Source organism: Melitaea cinxia, chromosome 10, assembly GCF_905220565.1.
Source record: "Melitaea cinxia chromosome 10, ilMelCinx1.1, whole genome shotgun sequence".
Classification (NCBI taxonomy): Eukaryota; Metazoa; Arthropoda; class Insecta; order Lepidoptera; family Nymphalidae; genus Melitaea; species Melitaea cinxia.
Window position 1 is genome coordinate 1,454,577 of NC_059403.1, and position 20,606 is coordinate 1,475,182.

The 20,606-nt window shown below is 32.0% G+C and overlaps 1 protein-coding gene across 1 annotated transcript in view; it reads right to left on the reverse strand.

Moving 5' to 3' along the window:
• Positions 1 to 17,160, reverse strand: part of LOC123657150 (sodium-independent sulfate anion transporter-like) — an 84,797-nt gene extending 67,637 nt beyond the window's left edge. Inside the window, exons 1-3 of the mRNA XM_045592729.1 lie at positions 16,990 to 17,160; positions 11,297 to 11,492; positions 5,996 to 6,216 (exon numbers count right to left, since the gene is read on the reverse strand). Of these exons, the coding sequence (XP_045448685.1) occupies positions 5,996 to 6,216; positions 11,297 to 11,492; positions 16,990 to 17,160 (588 nt within the window). The remainder of the gene's footprint in view (positions 1 to 5,995; positions 6,217 to 11,296; positions 11,493 to 16,989) is intronic.
• Positions 17,161 to 20,606: the final 3,446 nt, after the last annotated feature.

Consider the following 20,606-nt stretch of genomic DNA (forward strand, 5'->3'; position numbering starts at 1 on the left):
GAAGATTTTTTTAAATATAATTATGTAATTAATATCAACTTTGCTATTATGGTACATCGCAAAAGACGCATATTTACTTTTCCAAAAATTCTAATATTTGGCCATTTTCTTTTGTTCGAGCTCGCACACTTGAATTCACAATTCATTGCGAATTAAGGATACGAAAAATTATAACTTTAATAAGTTTTATTTGAATAAGTATTTTATACATTCAAAACTCCAATAATATTAAAACGTATGCACGAACCTTTTTTTGGTTAAGCTTAAACGCTAACAGCGAACCAAATCCGGAATTACCATACGTAGCAGATATTAACTAATTAAAACAGTGTACACGCGTTCTTACTCTGCTAGAATATTCCGTTCATTGTATGGCAATCTGCGACAGCTGTTACAGGTTTAGGAGCGCGCAAAGCTCTAGATAATTTATGATTCCATATTACCGATGAGAATTACATTGCGAATATTTGATTGTGGCATAGTTTTGGATCTTTATTATTATCGACGGAGAATAATTTATCTAATAATAATTATCTAATCCTTACTAATATTATAAATGTGAAAATAACTCTGTCTGTCTGTCTATCGCGCTTTCACGTCAAAACTACTAAACCGATTTAAATGAAATTTGGTACACAGATAGTTTAGGACCTGTGAAAGGATATAAGCTACTTTTTGATGCAAAAATTTGAGTGTAAGGGATTGAAAGATGGGAATGAAAAGTTGTGTAGAAGTATAGTCATCTTTAGAACTGAAGCTTGAAACTTATTTTTTAGGCTGTTGATTCGATATAAATAAACAGGGGCCTCGGCTTCGCATGAGTGCTGGATACTATTTATAAAATAAAATAAATAGAATATATAATATATATAAGCTATCAGTGTTCCTCTACTATATTATGTTTGTATTATACATATAAACCTTCTTTTAGAATCACTCTAATTATTAAGAAAACCGCATCAAAACCCCTTGCGTAGTTTTAAAGATCTAAGCATACAGACAGCGGGAAGCGACTTTGTTTTATACTACGTAGTGATATGACATTCAAAGATTATAAAAGTTTTACAGTCAAGGGTGTAAAATAACAATAGGAAATAGATGATGAAAGTTTGTATGGAAATATGTAAGGTTTGTGTGAATGTTTTAGAATTTTGCGACAAGAGACAAAATATTAGAACTATTTTGATGTCCAATATAAACCAAAAGATACATCTAAAAATGCTGTCCAGTCACTATTCCACGCGGACGAAGTCGCGGGCACAGCTAGTAATAATATACTAGAGCAGAGTTATCTGTTTTATATAAATCATATTCTACGATTAAGATTCCTATTGTTGTTAAAGTTTTCTCTTTATTTTTATAATGACACTAGCTGTGCTCGCGACTTCGTCCGCTTGGAATTTGACAAAAAAGTTATTGTTCAGTTCTCAGTGTTATGAAATAAATCTATTTCTAAAATAAAAGTAGCCGCAGTTACTCTTTATTACATCAGCTATCTTCCAGTGAAAGTCCCGCCAAAATCGGCCCAGCCGTTTTAGAGATTAGCCGGAACAAACAGACAGATAGACAGACAAAAATTGTAAAAAATACCGTGTATACATCCATATACATTTAGTAAAAAGCGGTTATTTTAATATTACAAACAGACACTCCAATTTTATTTATTTGTATAGATGTATCGATTAATACAAATTTAAATCGTTAATGAAACTAAAGCTCTCGAATACTGTTTAGCTCGCTAGCGTATTGCATAAATTTATAACGTGTGAAGAAATAATAAAGTTTCAAACATCACACTGCAACCCAGTAAAGCGCTAGATACATTCCTGTTACGTATTCAGGCAAAGTTCAGAACTGGCGTGGCAATACAAGTTCACAAAGTTGTTGCCATAACAATAATCCGGAAAGAGCAAGAGCAATTACTTTTTATTCGTGTTGCAACACAGATACATACACGGAACTGGGACCGTATTAAAAATGGCTTGATAAAATTTAACATTTCTGCTTCGCGAGTGCAAAATTTTCATTATCCAAAAGTATTTCTATATATTTAAGAAGAAATGACAATTCAAGTTACAGAACTATTTCTGTTGATAAATAATTTGATATTTGAAAATAAATTTTAATTCGCTTCCTACTTCCAAGATGTCTGTGATCTATGTACAAAACGAAGTTATTAAGTGAAGTCGGGAAATCGAGATGTAACCAGTTGTAAAACTAGTGTCTACAAACAATAGAACGGCAGTTATGTTCCTAGACAGAGTTTAATACGTGTCGGAATTAGCCAATGTGGAATTGTGACTGCGCTTAGTTCTAGCGCAATTATATAGTAATTAAATATCAAAGCTACAAATGTACGTCGATTTATAGAATCTTCCTATTTAGCTTAAACTATGTTAAATGTTATTTAAATTCTAGTCGTCTGCTACATTAATGAATTAACTACAAAAAAATAAATATAATATTAGCTCTTTCCCACAGCTTTTCTCGTGTACAAATAAATTATATTTACAGTAATGTTTACTATAAGCATGTTTATATTTCTAACATAAAAAATAATGAATCTTTCATACAAATTTTCAACCACTCTTTCACTCCTTTAAGGATAGATTTTGCACAAACGCTGAAAAAAGTAATATCTACGATTTTATTTTTGTTTTACTCATACATTAGGAATTCTAAACATTTTTGAATATTCGGTCTCCGACACGGTCAGTCGGAGACGCGGATATTCAAAAATGCTGAAAAAAGTATTTTATAATTTCTAACCAGTAGTCCAAAATAATTTCCTATTTCTGATTTCAATAGTAATAAATTTAAAAAGACTCATTTTATTATTATTTCACTCCCTTAGATGAAGGCAAAATTTTCACCCCCTTAGGTGAAAGGCAAAATTTATAAAAATGTTTCCTTAGTACCTACTAAGTGTTTGGTCAATAAAGTGACCCTACAAAATTTCAAGTATCTGTATATGTACGAGTATATTGTCACATTACTTTAACTGCTGTCTTACTTCACATACTTCAAACATAATATGTTCCACTATTACATATACAAAACCATTCATTACGCTAAACATCCAATAATATTCAATATAACACTAGGTACTACAATTACAAAGAATAGGTTGTAAATATTACGAAATATTTGCATTTTTAGTTACAACCACAACAATTGCCGCGATATTTAAAAATTAAAATTTTACTTTTCAGATAGGTGAATATATCCTGCTCGAAATCTCAAACAGCTTGTCTTAGCCCCTCAACCTTACAGATAATCCCAGCTAAATATAAGCTAGGCTAACTGCTTACCATGAGAGAAGTAAGCTTGTTTGATGACCTATATACAAAAAAAAACCTCAAAAAAAATTATATTATCAAATGAGTTGAAATTTAAGCGGCAGTGTAAACAAGGACAGATCAACACGTCTGAGAAAACGCTCGTTAACAATAACCCGGTAGTAAGTACTTTACCACAATTGCCGGGCTTGACTATTATGATTACGATGTATGAAGTCTAAATTTAATAACATTCAAGAACATTATTGATCTATTGTGTTCTTGTTATAATGTGTTCAAGATATTTGTTTCGTATTTTTTTTTATACAACTATGTCGGCAAACATACGTGCGACTTACTTGACTCACGTACTGAGGTAGGCCCAGTAGGCTGAGGTTCCCAGCAGGAAATTTCCTGCTCAAAATATGCTCGACTAAGGAAGTACCTTGACTTTACAGATTATCACAACTAAATTATACTTCAAGCATAGTTGTGTTCCTGTTGGTGAGTAAGGTGATCAGAACTCCTGGGGGAAATAATAGATAGGGTTGGCAACACGCTTGCGATGCTTCTAATGTTGCAAACGTCAATAAGCTACGGTAATCGCTTTCATGTGATCCGTACGCTTGTTTGTCGACCTAGTTGTATAAAAAAAAACTTAATTGTAAGCGATTACCGTAGACGCCTGCAACATCAGAAGCATCACAAGCGCGGTAACCAAACCTACCACCGACCTTCCCCAAGAGCTCTGACTACCGTATTCACCTCAGGTTTACAACACTGCTTGGGAGCAGTATTATTTTGATGTGATTTTCAGTAGGTATTCATAGTTACACGAAACATACTTATATTCAATTTTTAATGCTTTATTCTTTAAATTTTAACTTTTTGGAAGTTAATAAGAATAAAAAATAGGAATTTTAATTAATTTTCTTATAAACTGTGATGTTATTATAGCTATGTTCGCGACTTCGTTCGAATATATCCGTTTCTAAGCGGCGTATGAAGATGAAACACACCAGTTTTAAACTAAGACCTTCAGTAATACAATCGCGAAACCTGCGTCTAATTCCATTTAGCAGTTTTAGCGTTATCCACCGACAAGCATACAAACGAAATTCTAAAAATAATATATTTAGCTACTATAGCCCTATCAAGACCCTTCATGTACATTTTAACGCTAATTTTATATATGTATAGACATAAGTCAATTACAGTTTACCTGCATAGATGTTAGAATAAACTAAATGTTTATTTTATACCAAATGTTTGTATTCTCAAAACCACCTTTCGTACATTTTATTCAATAAACGGACCTTTAAATAAATATTTATTACGTTCCAATCAATTAATTACATAAATGTAACGCAATAATTACAATACACGACAATACAATACAAATATACTTTATTGTACAATTAGACACAATACAAGTAATGTAAAATATGCAAAAAAAAATGTTTACAAAAGACGATCTTATCGCTAAAGAGCGATCTCTTCCAGACAATGTTTAGAAAAAGGACATGAATAAGAATAAAATGGCACAGCGGTGTACTTTAAAATAACATATATAAACACATATATAACTATACATACACTTAAATAGACATACTTGAAGGCATGAAACTACATATACATACATACATATAAAAAAACAAGTAATAGATATTAGGAACATAAACGACAGAGTACAAGAGAAATATAGCACAAAATCAGTAACTATAATTAATTAATTATACAATTAAAATCAATGTATGTAAACGTTACATCGGTATCAAATATAAAGCGCTATTCTCTACACATATGTTAATCCAACCAATAGACGTATAATACTCGCTCGGCTCGTGACTATTACTACTATTAAACGTAATACGGTTTTTATTTTCCTCCTTTAAAATTGAAACACATAAATGGAACGTTTCATTCGAAATAGGATTCATCCTATTTAGCATTATCGCTAACCCGAAAGTCTAAAATGTTAATAATTTTTTGTTGTTTTTATATTTGTTATTATTTTTATAATAATCTTTATATTAATATAATTGTTAATATATGTGTATAACTGTATATTTCGTATCGTATCATTAATGCGAAATTGTTTTAATCAACAAACAAATAATTCTAATTGTAGTTAAAACATGCAATTTGATTAGTTTCTAATAAGTAATTAGGTACTTGTGTACTTATGATTTAATAAAATAATTTTATACATATGCATTAAATGATTTTAAGAGATTTGCCTGAGTTATTAAGATCTAATAATAAAATAGATCTAGATAAAAACCATATACTGCAATTATCATAAATTTTCTACATACGAGCAATAAGCCATTATATTATTATTAAAAGTTTATACCCTTCGGTTACGGTATTTGATTTTATTATTTTTGCGTAACTATAAACACTTGCAAAACATAAATTCTTAGAACATTAAATATTTTTAACATTAATATAAATATGTTTATTTTGGGAAGTAGCTCGATGTTATATAAGATCAAAGCTGAATAATACTTTTCTCAGTAGTATTGTGTTTTTGTGGTGTGTAAGGTGAGCCTCTGTCGGCAACAAGATTGCGATGCTTCTGGTGTTGCAGGCGTCTACGGGCTAGACTAACCGCTTACCACCACGTAAGCCGTAAGCTTGTTTGCCAATCTAGTCACATAACAAAATGATATTGGATATAAAATTATTAAAAAAACAAACAATACTAAACTCACCTTCATTCCCATAAGAACAATGCAGCAAGATAGGCCGAGCAGTGTATCCTCGAACCTCGTACTTCCTATGTGATGGAAAACTTCTCTCCAAGTCGATATAAAGGTCTCAGCGTTGAAATTGAGACCAAATAAACCTTTAATCTGAGAGGACGCGATCGTTACAGCAGCGGCTGAAGTAAAACCAGATACAACCGGTAACGATACGAACTCAACCAGGAAACCTGAAGTCAAATAAAAAAAAGTGTGCTGTTTCTTTTGAGTGAATTAAAAAAATTGTGAAGTATGACATCATCTCTGGACTCGTCCATTAATCAGTGATATTTTAGCAACTTTTGTAACCTCCTACTCACCGTTGGCGATATGTGGTGAGATTTTAGATAAGATTTGTTTTGTGAAAATTTTATTACATTTTGAAAAATTTAGCAAAATAATTAAAATAATTCGAGATACAAAATACTAAACAAATGTTACGTTTGCAGGATGTTTCTTGGCTACTTTTAAGGTTTAGAAATTGCAGCAGTCAGTCAGTCAGTCAGCACAGCCTATTGCAGTTCACTGCTGGACATAGGCCTCCCCAAGTTCGCGCCAAACATCCCGGTTTTCTGCAATCCTCATCCAGCCTACACCGGCAATCTTACGTAATAAAAATTAAAAAAATAGAAATAAAAATTAGGAATTGCGCGTAAAAATAAATACGTGATATCCCATTACAGATCGCCTCCTCCTCCTTGTGATTTTTGTGGTTTTTTGTACAAATCCCTCCCCCCTCACACCTAATGTGAATAATGGATGACCCTTGACTAATAATGAACCCATCTATTTAATAGATAAAAATTATATATCTCCTCAAATATATTAAATAATACATGCAAAATACATGCTCGCAAACAAAAAACACGATTTCGTTGTTCTCCTTTTTCTTTTTGTTTTTTTTTTCTCTTAACCCTTAATTACTCGCACAAAGAATATTGCATTACTGCTCGCATGGGGTCACAGGTGACCCCAAATAGTATGAGTAGTTTTTAATATATTTTGAAATATATAAGTAAATGAAACTATTTTATTATTAAAGTGTTTTGTTTATTCTATAATATCTATAAGTAATAACATGAATTACTAACTAATTATACAAAAACAAGTAAAACGAAAATAATTATGAATAATCAACAGTTTGTACTTAGGTATACTGAGATCATAGTAAATACTCGTATTTTTTAGGAAATCTCCGAATCACTCTTGTAACACTGTTGACAGTATATGTCAGATTGATCATTGCACACAAATCTTGTACATTTCTTGCGTTATGTTGGTACTTTGCGATCACATTTTCGCGGGCAGCTATTGCAACGTCCACGTTTTGCAGTGGTTGGTCGGGCGCGATTTTTCCAACTCATGCACTTCCATCAGACATTTTTTACCTCCTTAGGAGTTGCTCTGACTTCAAGTCATCGTTTTTGGTAGTTATGAATAAGTTCAACAGACAATTGCCGCAAGAAATTACGTCTCATGTGAGTACGTGATTTTTCGGTATTTGCTCGATGTAGAATGAGTGCATTTATGTCTGAAACGTTTATCAGATGGAAGGAAATGGTTAACGGCCACCATTTGGTTCGCTTCCCTACATTGAATATACCACACAAAGGATCATTGATGTCCACTCCTCCTTTAGTGCTGTTGTAATATGTTATTATTTCAGGTTTCTGCTTGTCAGTTGATGCTAGGTCAATATGAGCTACATGATGCATGGATGATAACAAGACAACAGCTTTATTTGGTTTTGGAACATAAGAAACCTGACCCTCCAACTTCTTCTCCATCAGAACCTCCTTCGTCTTCTACCAACCATTGCGCAATTTGCTGTTCTCTCCTATCCATGACTAACTCGGACAAAAAAGACAAAACTCTTAGTAAAACGGAATTTTTTGATAATTTCACTATATAAAGCTGTAAAAAAACATATTTATAACAAACATTTATTCACTGAAGATACAATACTACAAATATATTTCATAATACACAAAAAAATACATAAAATAAAAAACTTACCTCTTCCAAAAAAGTAACGTAATTACTCGCATGGGGTCACCGCTCAAGAGTGCAGCGACGCATCCTTCCACTCCTGTGACTTGGTCGCTACCAAAATACAAACTTAGATGCGAGTTATGAAGCTAGCGAGGGCGCGGGGGGAATCGGGCCGCACCAAGTGCTTCATTTTTTAATCCGAAAATGCTTTGACCCCATGCGAGTAATTAAGGGTTAATATGAATTTTACCAATACTCAATTTGGCACACCTGGCTGGTAGAGAATTCTTTTGTACAATTCTTTAATGTATCGTGCATTAAAGTAATAATAAACAAATAACTAGGTAATTATATGACCTATGTAGTCAAAAAATTAATCAATTAAACACCCATTATTAGGGATAACTAGGCAGATCACGGCCAAATATAAATCGTATATGATCTCAAGCACGAGCTCTAAATTAGAAAATAAATTATCAAAATCGTTACCACCCACTAAAAATTTATCAGATAAAATACATAAAATATACAGTCGAATTGAGAACATCCTTCTTTTTTGAAGTCAGTTAAAAATGGGTTGGCTGAAAAATTTCCGATCAGGCTATATAATTAATTCGTGTCTAATTTGTACCTTAGACCGGCATTACACATTCTTCATACGTTACGCCTACTATTTTGTTAAGAAAATATTGAACGCCTACTCCTAAATATACGTATCTTGACCATGAACAATTATGGACAGTACGTCAATACGTATGCAACTTCCTCAATACTTTTATTGTCACAAGGTTTTGCCTTCACTATCAAAAAAAAATTATATCTACTTCAAAACTTAAAATTATTGCACATTTTGTTTAAGTTACGGATCCCAAATAAATAAACAGTAGAATCACACACACAAGACTTCCTTATATACAAAATTGGAATGGATATCTCAGCAACTGCCATTGAGATTTCGAGCTATAAAGAGGTCAAAAGAGGGTTATATGCTATAATATAGCATATAACCCTCTTTTGACAACTGAGTTGACATCTTGCCTTTGTGACTTTGTTAATTCAATTACTTATTCAGATGTTATAAACTATTATACAAGTAATGATAAATTCTTACTGATTGGACATTTAAGATTAAACAACAACTTTGCGACAATTTTTGAACTAATTGAGAAAACTTCAGAGTTTTGACATATAATCAAATTAGTTTGACATCGGACATTAAATAGAAAAATGATGGATTAAACGAAACATTATACAAACTTGTCAAAGCCTTTAATTTCAATTTGTTACCTGATAGTATCGTATGAAAGATACTAATATTATAGGGGTGACAAATATTTGTAAAGACCATACAGATATTTGACGTGGCTTATACGTTTGTGCTTGTATGTTGGATGAACATCCGATCTTTGAAACTGGATTCATAGCTTACTGTCGTGCCTACAACTGACCGTTTAGCGTGAAATGTTTATCACATATGTACAAATTAACCATGTCTAAATTTAAAATGAACTGATTTTAAAAACTTGAAGACATCAACCCTTATTGAAAGTCTCAAGTGTTATACATATGGTTATTGGGTCTCCTTCCCACCACAGTTTGTAGTGTTACAGCAGGACAAATGAATTAAATAGTTCCTAAGATTGTGTTTCCCTGTGTATTAAGACGAAATAAAATGATGGATTCGGTAGATTTATCATTCATATTACGGCGCTTCTTTTATATACCTTCAGCTTGACATGATTAATTGAAGTTACTCGCAAACTATATTCCTTGAACTAGCGCTTTACCGCGGCGCGAAGCACTACGATAATATAGAAAGTTTATTACAACGCGATAACAACTCTGGTGTTGTGTGTGAAGCCGCCTGCTTACTCCTATTAATTCGTATTTTAGTTTACATTCACAAAACAATTATATTAAAATCTATTAGAACACAATTTAAACACATTAAGATAATATTTACAAGTGAAGAAATTTTTAAAAACACATTTATAGAAATTTGCATTAATTTAGATAGTCCTACATCCGAATGTGCCAAATGTGATATCTAAAACACACAATATAGACTTTCATTTGTCACAACCATGTCATGTTATCGTGCAGAAAAATTCATAAAAGAGAGGACAACGACATTACTTTTTATTTTTAATTTTCAATTTAATTATCAAATAAAGAAATAATACGTATACATTCACAATTACAAGCACAAGGCAGAAGAAATCCACTAAGGTACAGTAAAGGTTTGTAGACTAGACCATTTTCAAGAAATTGCGTTGGGCTCTACCTGTAATAAGCCGTTACTAAGAGCAAGTTGTCGGTGGATAATCCTGGCTACTTGGTTATGTATGTGCAAGTATTCAACGATGACTACAACCGGAAACAACATATCTTTTGGATTCTCCAGCCTTCAGACAGGCTTGGCATGTCTGGAATTTCATCTTTCATGATATGTTTCCGATACTTATTCGTTTTAATAATGACTTCGCCATAACTGCACAGAAAAAACCGGTTTCTCCAAAGAGGTTCCCGTGTTGAACCAGAATATAGAGCTAGGTTCCAACTTGCTAGCTAACCAACCATATAGTTCTTAGCTCATCCATACGGCCACGCGATCAACGGCACTCATTATTATATGCTTACATCCCTTCTCTTTACCTAAGGACAGCGGAGTAAAGCCCTTATCAACTGCAAAAAAATCCCTGTGTGTAAAAATACTTGCTGAGATTACACACCTCACGATTCTGGAGATTTTTATCGTTTAAAAGCCTCGACCTCGACGAGAACAAACTGAGAAGCTGGGGTGGGTACACAAGTTATAGGTGGGTAGTTTATAGGTAAGGCAGTTTTTGGATCAGCGGTACATCCCGATTTGTATAATAGGAATTGGAGTCGTCGTAAATTTACTATTATTGCTTTTTCCAATTTCGTACAAACTCACAACCGGTTAATTATGGTCATCATCTTGGAAATTTATGTTGAATTAAATTTACCTACAATATAATTTTTACCTGATGTCGGTCGAGTCACTTGTTAATTATATCGATCAAATACATAAATTACGTTGAAAATATTACTAAAAGCTAATTTATTTATTTATTTATTTATTTAACATTAACACCAACAAGACATACACTAACAAGAACAGAAAAAGAACGAATTTTTACAATATTAAGTATAAGTGTTGCCTTAATTATAGGTGTTAATCGAAAATTCGAAAACTTTTTAACATAAAATAGAATTTCTAAAGATAAATTTAAATTAATAATAAAAGATCCTTACCTAGTTGGACGACGCCGGCCAGTAGTTGAATGATTCCACCAATAAAACAGAGTAGTATTGCATAGTCAGGGTTTTTGCCGTTAGTGTATGTGAACGTGAGAAGAGATAGCAAAGCGGTCGGTCCAATGTTTATCTGCGGACACGTACCCATTATGCCATAGACGAAACCGCCTGCAAACGATGCGTAGAGACCATACTGAAAGGTTTGATAATACAATAACACTCATTATGAAGAAGGTATATTAAATAATATATTTATCTAATTGTCTGTACTTGCCATCAAAAGAAAACCGACTTCAATTACATCAACAAGTAATACGACGTACGTGATCGGTAAATGGTCAATTAATACAAAGTTTTAGGGAGGACTCAAAAAGTACTCGCCAGACCTCTATCAAATTTAAATGGGACAACTTGTCAAGCAACAGCTTTCGATTAAAATTAGAATCATCAATCACACATAAAAATTAGTTAGTTTAATTGAGAACCTCCTTTGCGAGAAGGACGCCAATCCTTTTTATGAAATCTGTAAAAAGTCATTTAGTGGAGGATTGTTTAGTAATCGTTGTATTTGTTTTTCTACTTATGATCTCTCATGGCTCGTTTTCTATTTCTTTAACCTTGCTTGTGATAATATTTACTTGTCAATTGTGTGCTATATAATATGCTAAGTCGAACAAAGCAAAGCTTAAAAGTATGAAATATAGCATAGTCTGGGCGAGAGGTTCTAGATAATAAAGGAAATCAGTTTTTTTTAAACAACTAGGTCGACAAATAAGTGTATTGCTCACCTGATGGTAAGCAATTTATTAGCTTATAGACGCCTGCAACACTAGAAGTACGCAAGCGTGTTGCCGACCCTACCACCTCCAGAAGCTCTGGTCACCTTACTCACCACAGGAATACAGCTGTGGTCATCTGTAAGGCCGAGGTACTTTCCCAGTCGGACTATTATAGATTTTGAGAAGGATTATTTCCTGCTGTGCTCCTCATTTGGTTAATATAGAGATTATAGACACCTACTAAAATTTATATTAACGTTTGTAAAAGGAAAAAAAATTTCGACCACTTAAAACAGACCAACTGTGATTAGAACACGTGTAGGATTCTAGTACCGTACAAAAAAAAATTAAAGATTGCTACATACTTTTTGTAGTAGAACTCCAAAAAGGTTATTAAATTTTAGTTTTTCTTTATTTTTAACATTATTATAGTAGCCATAGTTTTGTGAAATTAGTTCTGTAAGCCTGTTTTGTATTATCTTCGTGTTCTATAAAAGAATCGTTAACACTCTAAACGTTTTAATAAATTAATTTAAATTTAATTGGTCGTAATTATTAATCTATTACAGTTATCTTGATACAGCTCTGTGGCAAACAGATAAATAAATAAATGCTGCACACTCAACGCTCCTCGGAGGGATTTTCTCCGGTGTCGGGGGTCCGGAAATACACAATACACAAGCACAAATACCCAGAGCATCTATATGGCCAATACATGTGTTTGTCATGTGCGGGGGTCGAACCCGCGACCGCTAAGCGGAAGCGGAATCTTAAACGGAAAAGAAAATTTTTCGTTGCATTCTTAAAATCGAATTATTTCGCGATTTCTTCACTTCAATTTTACACCGAACTTCGAAATAAAGTAACAAAGTAATTTTAAAATTCTACAATTTTAGTAATAAAAAAGAAAATTTTCCAATTATTTAAGCGAAGCGAAAGAGTTATTCCACAAGAAAGAAATGCTAATTTCGAAACTTGCATTGAAATGAACCGATATCTATTAGCATAAGATTATTTAACTATTTAATTGAAATGTTTTCTCAAATAAAATAACTTAAATTATAAACTTAAAAAATAAAACTACAGCAAAAACAAACATAGTTTATCATGTAGCGATATTCATAATATAAATCGAAAACAGTGAAATAAACAAACGTTGTACAATGTCCGACATTTAGTCTGCCGTACCTAACCGTTACATCTACACGTATTGTTCAACTTTATTAACAAATAACAAACAAAGTCGTCGTGTTTTTAAAATGTGGTAAACAGTTGTTTCCTACGACGTCGGTTACGTAAAAGTTTAAAGTTAATAGTCTCATTAACGCTGACTTTCCACACAACTTGTACAATAGATTTGCTCGCAGTACACATTTTTGCAACTAAATGTATGTCACCCAAAAAATTAAATTCGTTAGCTAATATATTGGCATGTATATAATAGCTAACTTAGCCTATCTCAGTCAACTGCTGGACATAAGTATCTTCAATCTCCAGCTAAACAGTCGGGTTGTCCGCAATCCTCATCCAGTCTCCGTCTGCGATCTTAGGTAGATCATCGATCCTATAGGCTGAACGAATAATATATTCTATACGGAGTATTCGTTTTATGTGGGTAAAATGATAACAATTTTGGAGTCAATAAAATTAGAGCCAGTCAAAAAATATAATATTTTATTCTTAATCAAAAATATATTGCTTACTTTTTAAATATAAGTTCTAAGGCAATATAAAGCCGCGTAGGTACATAAAATCAAAACACATTTCCATCAATTGTTTTTGTTTGGCAACATTTACCCTAAATCTCTTTTGCTCTTCCTTGTTAACAGTTTAAAAGCCAACAAGAACAACAAATAAAATGAGTAAGGTAACTTTCCTGTATTTTCAACTCTGACTGAGTCTTGCTCTCACGCTTGATAAAAATCCATTAAACGAACTCAACTGAAACTAACTAAATCAGCTTTTATAAAAGTTTGAACTTTCTTATTACCCAACCAATTCCGTTCCTTATTATTTCTCATTTCATCTAAATCTTTATATTTACCGAAATGTAAAGAATATCGTTGGTTGTCGTTTGGTTGGGCATTTCGGGCGTTGTCTTGACCTTGCATTTTTTACAGCGTAGGATTTGAATGATATATTATAGTTTGCATATATCACCCTTCATCAACTATACAATTTGTAAATTTGACTACCAAATAGGACATTTTGAATAATAATGTTATTATTATAATATTATCTATCCTGTATTATATTATATGTTGCCCTCCAACCAGGTGTACTGACGTCCTTAAGACGACAGCGGAAAGCCGCTGGATTCAGAGGGCGCGGGTCTGGATAGAGTGGCGAACTTATAGCCTATGTCCAGCAGTGGACTGTTAAGGGTTGATGGACGGATATTACAAAATAGCACTTAAATATAATATATTTAGAATTTGACTTTAGCTATGAGATTTTTTTGAATGTAAAGATATTTTACGTTCTTTATAAATACATTTGACATATCTTGTTACGTAATGCTAAACTACATATTCATTGAGATATGGTATATTAATTTATAAATCTATTCATACGGTATACGAACTACATAATTTTTATTGTTCAATATTTTCATGCTATCTCAAATTCTGAGGTTCTAAAATTAACGTACAATCTTAACAAATAAATTCCTTGCTCCATCAACCGCATTGTTTATCAGTGTTTTGAGTTCAGCTATTGATTCGTAGACAATGGTTTGCGGTATCAATGTAAGCTACGGTGATCCCGACAATTAAATCCGTAATCCCTCTGAGCAGGTTCGTTGCTACTCGACAAATGTACGACGATTGTTCCATTTCCTGTGTATCTGTTGTTCAAGCAACAAAAATACAACTGTATTTTCTTTTACCACTTTTTTTCTGTCATCAGGGAGCATATGAAGGTAATAGTATAAACAAGATAAGAAATGTACCGTGGGATCTAAATATTATATTAGTTATTCAAATACGAAATGACCTACTTATCAATATATTAATATAGTTTCACTAGCTGTGCCCTGCGGTTTTACTGTAGTTAAGTTGATAAAAAAACGAACTAAAATATTAGATAGCCAATAATCTTCCTCGATTTTTCCATAACTAATATAATTTTTCAACTCGAATCAGCAATTCATAAAACGAGCGCGTTCAAGCAAACAAACAAACGATTCAACTTTATAATATTAATAGATTCACATAAGTTACGCTAAAAGTTTATTATAATTAATTTAAAAGTAACTTATATTGACGACGATTATGACGACGCGTTGGCGCAGCGGTCATAGCACTGGCTGTTGCGCTGGCGGTCGCGGCAGACATTTGTATTGACCATATAGATATTTGTCGTGGTCTGGGCGTTATGCTTGTGTATTGTGTGTGTTTCCCCACCTCCAACACAAGAGAAAATCCTGCTGGGGGCCGTCGAGTGTGAAGCGTCTATTAATTATTATTATTATTATAAAATTAATTGAAAACGTGATGATTTTACAAATATTCTTAAATCTAAAGTCCCAAGTGTAATGCAATAACAGTTTTTAATATCTGATTTTCGTATGAGAAGTCATAGAACGCCAGCTAAGAGTACACAAAGCAACTTTGTTGATGTATGTACATGCATTTATATTTAACTTTGGATGTTGAACGTTTACTGCCGCCACCAAGTTTGGTTAAACTAACACTGGCTGCAGCGTTAGCAAGTACATTGGGCACGAAAAAATGTTTCATATTAAAAACTTTAACAGTATCGCGAATTATACGAATTGACTATATTAAACGTGTCATGTTTCAAATTATTTTCAAATCTTATCCCTAACTATATAATAATACGTATTGCTAACTATATATCTTGTCGCTAACTATATATTAATACGTATATATTAAGTACGTATTTTTTACAGAAATTGTGCGGACGGAGTAGTATGAAATTTCGCATACCTATTTATATTTTATATAGAAAAGGGGTGCAGAATGCTAATATATTTTTTTTAATTATACATAAATTATTCATTTCAAATTAATGAAAAAAAAAAATATTACACACACCATGTGTTTGACACAACACGCTTATTATCTCTTTTGTTGATTGTCAAAGTCTGTAGTCTAATTGTTCTTTTTTTTTAATTTCTTTTGTTTTCTTTAATTTAAATTTTTAATTATGGTCGATGGTCCTCTGGTCGACCACTAGTTTTTATTAATGCTTATCCTTAAAGAGGTTACTCATACTATTTTACATAATTTGATTTTAGGATTAAGTCTATCATCAATATTTCAAATATTAACGTTAGATACTCTAAAAATAGGTCTTAGCATGGTGATTACATTTTTACCGCCATTCTGTTGTAGTAGTACGTGTACGATGGTTTAGGGATTCGATTTTCAGTCGGGATGAATATTTGTATTTTTACAAATATTTCCTCACCGTGCCTGAAGAGCACCTTAAGCTTTCAATCCCAAATGTAATCATAGACTTCTGATAGCGATAGTTACGCATAGTAAGGAATATGTCCTCCAACCTGCAGTGGAGTAGCGTTGCGGATGACCAGCAATGGGATGTTATTGGCGGAATCATTCAATATTACTTTAAAACAATAATAGAACAAACACTAAATTGTGTCTTAACTTGACGATTACATTTTGAACTGACTTCAAAAAAGGGGGAGGTTCTCAATTTGACTGTTGTTTTTTTTCTCATACCTTTTTGCTGGGTGTACCGATTGATGATTCGCGTTAAAAACTGAAGGTGGTCATGTGTTTCTTTTAAAATTTGATCAAGATTTCACAAATATTTTTGAGATATTCCTAATGATGCATATTTAATTGACGTCAACTATTTAAATCGAAGTCTGTTTTTTTCAGAACAAACACAATTATAGTAATATTTAACAGTATTATTTACCTGTGGTTCAAATCCAGCGAGAGAAGCGTAAGCGATAGACTGAGGTATCAACGTAAGAGCAACCGTGATACCAGCGATGAGGTCACCGATGCACGTACTTGTGTTATAGGTGCGAGACCATCTCAAAATGGGGAATACCCGCCCGACAAAACGCCGTGGATCCAAAAACATTGTGCTGGAATTTTTACTATATCATTTTTTTAATAAATAAATTAATATTTATATATAGCATACACACACGGTCATCATCATTACAGCCTATACAGTCCACTGCTGGACGTAGGCCTCCACAAGTTTACGTCAAAAATAACGTGAACTCATGTGTTTTGCCCATAGTCACCACGCTGGGCAGGCGGGTTGGTGACCGCAGTACTGGCTTTGTCGCACCAAAGACGCTGCTGCCCGTCTTCGGCCTGTGTATTTCAAAGCCAGCAGTTGGATGGTTATCCCGCCATCGGTCGGCTTCTTAAGTTCCAAGATGGTTGTGGAACCTTGTTATCCCTTAGTCGCCTCTTACGACACCCACGGGAAGAGAGGGGGTGGCTAAATTCTTTAGTGCCGTAGCCACACAGCACCACACACACGGTCGTCTGTTCCTAATGTAAGCAACTTAATGCTTGTGTTGTAGGTAACAGCTGGCTGATATGGTTGCATATAGGTACATTTTAGCATGTCATAATATTATCTATGCAAAATTAATTAATACGTAATTTGATGCATGCTGTGCATATACGAGTTATGCTACTATCGCCTAAAATTATGTTGTTTGTGCTGTGTAGTATATTTATTAATTTATTTATTGACAGAGTTCACAAAACACATTACAGTTTTTAGTGAAGTTTTAATGCATCATAAAACGAAAAGAATACAATATTGTTAGAAGATGACTGACTGTGTTATTAAGGTTATAAATTAAGCCGTTTGTAAAAGACTAGAAAAGAACTAAAAACCTGTTTAGGATATCATTTATATTATGTCTCAATCATATGAGCAGAAAAGTATTAAATATATCAATGCATATAAGATTACGCTTACCTATTGGCTTGGATTAAAAATATATAATTATCAACAACAAAAGAAAAATCAGTATAATTTGAGTACATTAATATCCTCTATCATTGTTTTTTTTTTATATTTGCTAATTTGTTTTTTTACTTGTCTTCATTTATTTTATTAAAATTAAATATAATATATTTAAATAAATTAATACCACTTCTATACAATACAGTAATATATAAAAAAGAGTGTGTGTACTTATGTACGCACGTACAAAGTTATTGTTAATTGGCTAGCTAACTTAATGGTGTCGGTTTTTTATGACGGTGTGCGCGCGCATTGTAAAATGTACTCTTATCATTTTTCCCTAACGCGCCAAAAGAAAAACTTCAAAAATAACAATTAATATAGATAGATAATCTTTATCTATCCATCTATATAAATAAAAATGAATGTTGCTAAGCGCATAATTCGAGAATGGCTCGATCAATTCGGCTTTTTTTTGTATTTTCCTCAAGGTACGTACACTACTTCATGTACGGTTTTAATACCAAAAAAAAATTAATTAAAAAATTAAATTTTTACTAATAACTTTTGACGGAACGAAGTCTGTCCGGGCAGCTACTACTAAACAAGTATGTCGTGTATGTATGTCTTTATTAATATTGACTAGCCCGTTGGCGCAGTTTGTAGTGACATTACTTTCTGCTCCGCGGCTTGCGAGTTCGGTTCCACCCTAAGTCTGGATGTATTTATCATATTATTTCTATGTATATTTATTTGGAATATAACTAGTAGCTTAATTAGTCGACCTTTACCTATAGCACAAGCATTAAATTGCTTACATTAGGAACAGACAAGCGTATACACGTCTGTTATTTATTTAATTATATTATTCAAATAAAAATAATAAGCTGGCAACAATAAACAAAAATTTGTAAATTTTGAATATTTATTGACACTCGAAAAACAGTCCAAAATATATCACTAATGCTATCTTTTAATAGAATTTTTGTTAACAACATATTTTTCACTTTTTACAAATAAAGTATTTATTAATAATATTTAATTAATAATAATTATTTTAAAATTATAATCGGTTCAATAAATAAACACTATTTTATATTATTTGTATTATTAACTTTATATTATTTGTAACGACAGTGCACTTATAATTTATATTAAAACGCTTACGTGTTGCGTGTGCTTTACGTGTATAACAATAAAGAACAAAAATTAAATTTTATTCATATTATTATTATTCTAAATATTATTTCACTTTTTAGATTATTTTTTTTACCTGTTTAACTCCACACACAAATAAAAAAATATATTAATCTAAAATGAAATTAAATCACTCTCAGTAACAACATTTTAATTAAAAACTTATATATTTTTAATATTACTGAACGTAAAATAAATTTTCACGAAATTATTTTCCCGCGGTTGTTACGACGCATGCGCGCGATTTCTTTTTTTGCCTGCGCATTCGACAACGGCTTAATGTCAACTGCCTCGTAGTACTTAGTATTGACACAATTATCTCATAATCTACGCAATTTTCCGTTCTTACTCTAATATATACACAATATTTTTATAAATAATATTTTAAATATTTAAACTTAATATTAGATACATCATCGATATTATTAATAGGTATACCCTTATATATATATTGTATATTCTAATAAAAAATGTTCATAATAATATTAATTGATTGATTTATCTGTTTTATCAATAAAGACCAAAAATTAATACTTGTATAAATCATCAGTATTTCATGCGACTACACTCACCACTACATCAGAATGATTGTCATAATATTAATATTTTCAATTATTTTCTAAACGCAATTTAAAAAAAAACTAAATGTGATTAAATGATATATGATATTTTTTCTTTTGATTCAATAACAAATGTCTTATAACACTGACATTCATATACCATTTTCCTCAAGGAAAAAGTTAGTAACCAAAAGTGAGTCCTAGCGATGTTTTAAAAATATTTAGACTAACTCAGACAATTTTATAAACAAAATTTAAATCTAGCCGGATGTATTAAAAAAGTATTTATTAATAAAATAAAAACTTTTATATTAAAAATATACAAGACGGTACTTATGTTATAGGTTAATAAAAATACATTAACAAGTAAAAATTATATGTGGAAAAACCGTGTTCCGTTGTCATAATACTGTACAAATATCGAAACTAATAACGAAAAACTATTATATTTTTACAGTTGTTTTGCTTCACGGATGAATAATTTTAAATTGATTGTTATAATGTGGCTGTAAGACTCGACACAAGACTATTTATTTGTTTATTTAATTAACTATCCAGTTAGTAGGTATAGCTACAGTAAACTCAATCTTAAAATAACCTTTGGTACTTCACACTCTATTAAGAAAAATGACTGTATATTAATCCGTCACACCGCTTTGATGCGGATTCGCACATTTCCTGCTGTACAATTTTTAACAGACTTCAAAAAAAGGAGGTTTTCTGTTCGACTGTATTATTTTATGTTTTAATAACATAATCTTCATAAATTTTTACTTGTTTACATGTTTAATTATTTTTTAATCGAAAGCTGGCGCTTGTCGTGTTTCATTTAAATTT